At 50.1% G+C, this 7,500-nt stretch overlaps 1 protein-coding gene across 5 annotated transcripts in view; it reads right to left on the reverse strand.

The window, feature by feature from the left end:
* The window catches only part of LOC126581225 (nose resistant to fluoxetine protein 6), an 11,345-nt gene extending 5,168 nt beyond the window's left edge, over positions 1-6,177 (reverse strand). The window contains exons 1-2 of one of the 5 annotated variants that reach the window (XM_050244737.1): positions 6,121-6,177; positions 5,198-5,693 (exon numbers count right to left, since the gene is read on the reverse strand). In XM_050244737.1, the coding sequence (XP_050100694.1) occupies positions 5,198-5,528 (331 nt within the window). In that variant the 5' untranslated portion in view covers positions 5,529-5,693; positions 6,121-6,177. The other 4 variants (XM_050244736.1, XM_050244734.1, XM_050244735.1 and 1 more) reach the window with 4 other exon arrangements.
* Between the last annotated feature and the right edge of the window lie 1,323 nt (positions 6,178-7,500).

Genomic DNA, 7,500 nt, shown 5'->3' on the forward strand with positions numbered 1-7,500 from the left:
CAAAAAAACACAAGTCCCCCTTCGAGCATTGTCCCACCGCTTTCGAAAGTCCAACTTGCGCTTACTGACCGCCATTTTTCAGTCGTTTTAATCTGTCTACCGTCGTCCACTGCTCTGCGTCTGTGGTATGGTAATGGGCCAATGACCATCCTTGTCAAGGACGCTCCATGTCTTGTGCCTGATAGTGTCGAGCTTTCGGGACTCACGGCGCTCTCGCTTCGTGTAAAACCCTCCGAAACGAACGCAACCGTCGCAGGGCATCACCATCTGCACTAGACAGCAGCCCTTTCGCCATGCTTCAAAAGATCGATCGTTTACTTCAACCTCACGAAATGACACCTACTATCGAGCTGGGTGTAAGTGAGTGTTGGTGTTTTTGGAGTCGGATGTGCCGCTCCCGCTGCATTCCCACCACTTGTATTACAACGAAAAGGAAGGGCAACCACTTTGCCTTGCTTGACATTGGAATCGGAGGGGCCAAGAAGGGGAAAGTGAGTCCACAGTCGCCTGCAGTGACTGCCAAATACTTCATTCATCCGCAGCTACCAACCCACCCCGGATGACAATGGAATTCACAGTCGATTATGATTCCATGATCGTCATGAAGTTTCAAAGTCAAACTGTCGATTCGGCTTTCCACTATCTCATATTTGGCTTACGCGCCGCCTTACGCGATCCCGACTGTCATTCATTAATATTCACAGAAGAGCATCGTCACCGCGGGTGGACAGTACATAAAGGGTGTTTAGCTTAAAAAAATATTTGCTTAACTTTTTGGAGCTAGAGCATCGATCCCGACCGATGGCAGGACGGTGGCGGCAAGCGAGTGCCGGCGATGATTGACGAAATGAATTTCAACGACAAACCCAACGCCCCGGAGGGACGAGCCGGCAGGGATATGTTGAGAAAGCGGGTCAGCGGTGAATTGAAATTATCGGTGAAGAAAGATTTCATGGCCACTGGCGTGTTCAGCAAAAAGGCGACTCACCGGTGTTGCGAAGAAGCAAAAATGGCGAATAGTAAACTGTCCGGAGGCAGTCACCATTCAGCGAATTATGACATGAATGGCTTCGCGCCGTTTAGCGCCCCGGGAGAAGGACGATTTTCGATTGCAAATGCACCTCGCTCTAGAATGATCGATTGGGTGGATGATATTTTGTGGATAGTCGAGCACATTAACAGTCGGTATAAGTCACTTTCCTTTTCCAAAAGCAACACGCAATCACCATCCCGTCATTAGTCAGCATTATTGTGACATCGAAAGAGCAAAGGTGCTCGCTAATTTGTGGAACTATGACCACCATGATAATCATGAAGCGGCCAGCGTCCAGAGCTCTCATAACGCACTCATACATCAGCGCCCCGAACCGTACCCGCGGAGCTCATCAAGTCAATACGCACCGCGGACGTGAGGCGTGTAGCACCAACGCTTGAAACAATGACCCACATTCACAACCCCACGGAGCAGACTATCCCCTCCGAGAGCCGCTGTCCCAAATAGCGGGCTTGCATCTCGCTCATCCCTTATATCATCGCGCTGGACAGGCGAGCCAGCTGGAGGATGAACTTTTTTGTTGATCTCCAACATAATGCTGGTTCCAAAATGCCATCCACCACGCTCATTGATGATGTCGTTATGTCGACCCCTATCCGTCGCATTCGATTATGTCGATAGAGTAGATTGTGTTACGATGTCTAATGGCTGTTTTGTGATTATAAGAAGGTCACACAGATCCAAGTCGACGAAGAATGAAGCATTAGCTTACTTGGACTGATAGACTGCATAACAAACATTGCACGCTCGGTCTTGTCGCGAAAGCAGATGCTGCTAACAAATGGTCAGCGCTTTGCCACCCGATGTGTCACTTGTCTGCCGAGTCATGGTCCGACTCCGGCGACACCTCATAACCCACATGTCCTATCGCGTCTTCCGTTACATCATTGGGCTCGCGCGTAGGACAGGGACAGAACAAAAAAAAAACCAAAAGCTAGCTACCCAACCAAGCAACAGTAAACGAAAGAGCGCATCACCGCTGAAGGACGGAAACAGGTTTCACCGTCCTGCAGAGGGTCCTGCAACCCTGAATATTGACCACCAGAAACACGTAACCTTTGGTCAGAATTACCGCAATAGTTTCGTGAGAGTGCCACCACCACCACGATGTCCTCGATCTTCTTCCTCGTGCCTCGTTGGACAGTGGAACTTGGGCCACGATGACGATGAATCAACCAACAACCCAGAGGGGGGGGGGGGGGGGGGCTGGTGTGATGTGTGACAACATCGACGCAACGGCTGGTGCTGCACTCGCCGCTGAAGCCACGCTGCACTCTCCTTTCATACTTTCGTTTTCACTTTTTCGTATTTGGTTATGACGTAACGATCGGTGGAGTTTGCTTTGGTCCGGGCCAGGCCAAGTCAAGCGGCGCGCGCTGAGACGGTCCAAAGAGAGAAAAAGAGAGAGAGAGAGAGAGAGAGAGAGAGAGAGAGAGAGAGACCGCATAACCAGCAGCAGGGGTGGTGAAGAAATCGAACGCGGCAGAGCTAGAGCAAGTGAAAGAAGTCGGCGAGTGGGGGGGTGGAATTGAGGGCGGAAAAAGGGGGAGGATATGATGTTACGCATTTGCTATTACGCGGCCTCAGCTCCACCACCACCACCACCGCCACTCCGCGGTTCCAATTGCTGCTCCAGTGTTGTTGTTGTTGGCGAGTAAAATTATGAATCGTTTGCGGAATTACGGGCAGGGAAGGGTAGGGTGGTGACCGAGGCCGACACCGATGCCGATGCCGATGCCGAGGGTTTCTGTTGTTGTTGTTCGCGGCCACGGAAGGGTTTTGTGGCCAGGTTCTTTGTGCCATCGGTTGGCGGTCCGATTCCGTTTGAAGTTGGGCATTCGGTGACATCAGCTGACACAAACGAAAGCTTCCTCCATGATTCCTGCTACAAATAAGATGTGGAAGCCACAGCGCAGGACAGCTGCAGCCACCGAACGAGGAAGTAACATTGGAGGCGACGATCGATGTGTGTTTTGTAGTCGACCACCACCAACCCCACCGGCTGCCCGGAGGACTTTTCCTTCGCGGACAAATGCGGTGATTAGCGGCACGCTGCGGACCAGTTTCACTTTTGACGATCAATCAGGTTTAACCTGCACTGGCACCGGTGACAGCGTCACTCGCCCGCTTGGAGCCTAGCATCAGCGAAATGTCTACGCCTTGCTTTTGAGATCGGATGATGACCGTCATCTTCGTGTAGGAAATGCTTTCTTATCTCTCGATGGAATTTGCAAGCTTTTCCCCTTATTCAACCCACTGCGCAACATTGTGATAGACAACAGGCCCCTTAATAAAAACAATAGAATGATAAAAAGGGTGAAATAAACTACATGACATAACACACCGAACGGCCACGATCGCCGAAAACAAGACCAAAATGTTGCATTTCTATCGACGCGATTGCTTTAGTGCAAAGACCACAAAAATCAATTAAGACCATCACGACTCTCACGCAACACTGCCATTTGACCAAACGCAACGTTACATCAACGCCAAAAAAAAATCGTTGCTGAGCGGTACAATTTATGTAATGAGGAAGCATTTAATAATGCTGCCCATTTTCCCCAGCTTCCCCCGGCTGTTGAAAGATGCGTCGGTCTTCTATTTAGTTTTGTTTCTTCAATCCATTTGCTTTCCCACAACCTTCACCGGTTGGTCAATAAGATGACTTCCTAGACCGGACCGATACCGGATTTTCCGATTCACGGTCGTATTCGATCGTCATGTTTGCTAAACAAATGGCGATCAATTAGTGGAACATGCAAACACTAGCTAGAAGGGGCTTAGCCAAATGTTTGATCCACAAAGTACATAGTCATTGCACCATTTCTTATCACACCAGTGATCAGGAAGACATGAAGCTAATGATTCATATCGATTTGCTGGTACTGCGCCAGTCGCGAAATCATTATCGCCTTAAGTCATAAGTGAAGCATGTGTAATCAGGTCGATACATAGCAACCACGGTTAACGATAAGCCCCGAGCGCTTAGCTGATCTGATTCGCGGGAGATAGAAAAAAATGAGGGAGGACGAAAGGAGCGGAGGAAAGACGCTAAAATGCACGACTGTTTATCTTATTTTGTCATAATGGTTCGAGCAAAGAAACGAAAAACAAACATCGACGCCATCGTCGCAGCCAGTATTGTCGTAACCAGCCGTCCGCTCGCGTCCAGCGGCCAGTGTGTTTATAGCATTTATCTAACATCATCGTGGGTTTCATAAAACGGTTCCTTTTTTTTGAAGGATTTTTACTGCCCTGAATTCGGCTCCGATCCCATCTCGAACCAGCTCTCACTTTAGTGACACCAAGAGAACAGGAGCAAATGGTATGGCCATTAATGAAAAACCAATTCCCAACGAGCCAATCGGCAACAGCTGAATTCCGATTGGAAATGAGTGTAGTACGGTCACGAAATTATGTAAGCACCATTCGCGGCACCATTCGTTCATTCGCGTGCAGACCAAGTTTAGGGGGCCGAAGGGAGTGCGAATGCTATATAGCGTTGCACCATCGTCATCAACATCATCATCATCGTCCTCCACCACCCCTTCAGGGGGAGAATGGCATTGTCGTGTATGTGGTGGTGGAGGGGGGGGGGGAGTTTGCTTAAGGTTGATGCATTTTTTTCTTCTCTTTCTTTTGCTTTCCTTTACCACCGTTCGGTTCGATTTTCCATTCCACTGCCTGGCTAGCAGGAAAAGAAGAGGAAAAAAATCGCATCGCGAAACTGTTCACTGTATTAAGTAAGCGAAAGATATCACTGATCCGGGGAGGGTGATCGCTAAATGCTGCGGTGGTAGGTGGTTGTGTGGTTTGTATTGGCCCCCCCAAGTTACTGCCACCAAAACAATCGACACACATTTCCTTCCCTTCCACCACGCGTTGGTCGTTTTGTTAGCCGCACTACGACGATGGCGTTAGGAGTGTTATGACACTGCGCCACTAATCGGTGATGCCACCGGGTGGTGCGCACCTCCAACACCACATTAGCGGCAGGGAAAACAGTGATCCGTTGCGCGCCATTACTCGCGTCTGCCCATCGTCACGTGCCGTTGCCTTTTGCTCCATTTACAACTGTACAAATCCTTAGTTCCTGAATATCCTGTCCTTCCTTGTAGCCAGAGCCGAGAGAGCACTTACTCTTTAACGCCCACAACCGTTCGTCCTGGAGACCCTGCAGATACTGGGTCATCTGAACGCCACAGTGCCTGCTGAGCTGCGGGCGCAACGTGTTCCATCCTTTGGCGATGCGCTTGATGTCGAACACGGTCAGCTTTTCTTCCAGCAGTACCAAACGATGGAACGAGAATTCCGAACGATCGCCAGCAGTGGCAGGATCCGCGGGTTGCTCAATGACCAGTGACGATGCGGTCACGTTTGTTTCCTGTCCAAACACCGTCAGCGGAAGGACGAGACTGCATAGCAGCGCCAGCAGGACGCCACAGTCGAGCCACACTCTACTTCGCTTCATGTTGTTACGATCACTATTATCCTTTGGCACTGGCTGTACCGATTATCAGCACCAGCAACCACGGTAGCAGCACAGCTTCACTGGTCACAGTCACTATTCTGTTGCTCGCTTTGCACGCTGAATCACACTATGTACACCGCGGACTTTCACTCTGCTGCCTCAGGACTGCTCGGTAAAAGGAAAAGAGATTGATTAAAATTATGCACAATACACTTCTTTCCAAAGAACCAACACGTTCGCCTTCCTTAGGTCACTTGGATCACAAACACGTGTACCATACAGGACACTGACACTGGCTGACGCACTTGCAGTGGTATTGCCACCATTATCCTTCGCAATTCTCCTTCGATGTTGATCGGGAAGTAAATGCCTAAATGCACACCAACAATGATCGAACAGTCGAAGCACACGCCACGCGTTGCGTTGCCAGCTAAGGACTGATCGGTGTGGCCGATCCCATCTACCACAAAAAAAAAACACCACACTAAACAGGAGAAGGATCAAACAAACTGTACGAGATGAGCGCTCAGACCGCACATGCAGCACAGGATGCACAACCTGTTCACCCGAACAGCCACTCGACCAGACTAACCGAGCGCTACCAAGGTGCGACCGCGGCGACCGTATCCGAATCCGACTCGATGTGCCGTATCCCCGCCGGTGGAGCAGCAGCAGTGGCTGATCTTTCGCGATCGCACACCCGACAAGCGGACGAACGTAGCCAGCCACCTAGCCAACCGACTGGAGGGCGGCAGGCATTGTTTGCTGTCGCTATTACTATACCACTAGCGGTGCCGTAATCTGGAGACCGCTTGTGGCCGAAATTGAAAGACGAGCCCAGAGTCAGAGAGAGGACGGAGAGGCCTCTCTCTTTCAATGTCTCTCTCTCTCTCTCTGCACTAAAAAATGAAGGCCTTTGGAAGCAGCGGAGTGCAGGATCAAGGAGTGACAACCGTTACTGGCCCTCGGAACGCACGCTACCCCACACATAAGCGTGTCAATCCGCAGAATTGAGTAACAGAACTCAACTGAATTGAAACTTCAATAACTCAAAATCACACCGAACGTAATCACACCATGCGAAAGGCCCCACGCAGTACGTAACTAACGTAGCCAATAGCCCACCCGGCTAAAGGAAAGCAGCGCCTAGCAGATGGTCACCGCAGAGTGCGCACAGTTAGCGAGAAAGCAGCGAGAATTTGCGGTAACTCCATCCCAATGTCGAACGAAAGTAAATGCGACCATCAGCTGCTAGGGTGGGCAAGCAGCGTACTTTCTACAAATGTTTACAAAAACAACTGTTTGCAGCATCAGCAATGTAAGCAACATCACTATCACAGCGATGCACAGCGGGGTTTGGAATCTGCTGACTGTTTCTGTTCTCTTTAACCTTCAAATCGCGCCTACTGTATGCTAACGACCAAACGGTGACGATCACAGCAACACTGATTGCTGATCTGCTAAGCAACGCGCTGATGAGTCACGTTAAAACGGGCCATTGAAGATGCATCGCACTTATTGCATCATTTGCAGTCCATCAGTTCGTGAAGAAAGAGGAACTCGGGCAGATTGTTATGAGGCCCGCCACGGAATGGCTATGATTGCACCAGCAGACATCAGTAGCAACAACGAAATAACAAAAAAAAACCAAAGGAAATCAAAACAATGCAACCAGCCCATGGCGCAGCACGTGCTCCGTGACACACATACGGGACGTACTAAACCGTCCGACTAGAGTGTAAAGAGCGGGCCTTGCCACTCAATCAGACGCTGAAAGCTGTGCGCTCACCTTAGACCACCGCAGCGGGCGTACCAACCGTTAAAGAGCATTGTTGTATGGACGACGTGTACGCATGCTGCTGGTGCTAAGCGTGCAAGACATGAATTTCGCGTTCAAGCGCGCTCGCATAATTTTGAAACTGAAACGACCACACACGCACAATACGCCATGGTTTAGTGGCGCAAGGTTAGA

The sequence above is a fragment of the Anopheles aquasalis genome, chromosome 2 (assembly GCF_943734665.1).
Source record: "Anopheles aquasalis chromosome 2, idAnoAquaMG_Q_19, whole genome shotgun sequence".
NCBI classification, from domain to species: domain Eukaryota; kingdom Metazoa; phylum Arthropoda; class Insecta; order Diptera; family Culicidae; genus Anopheles; species Anopheles aquasalis.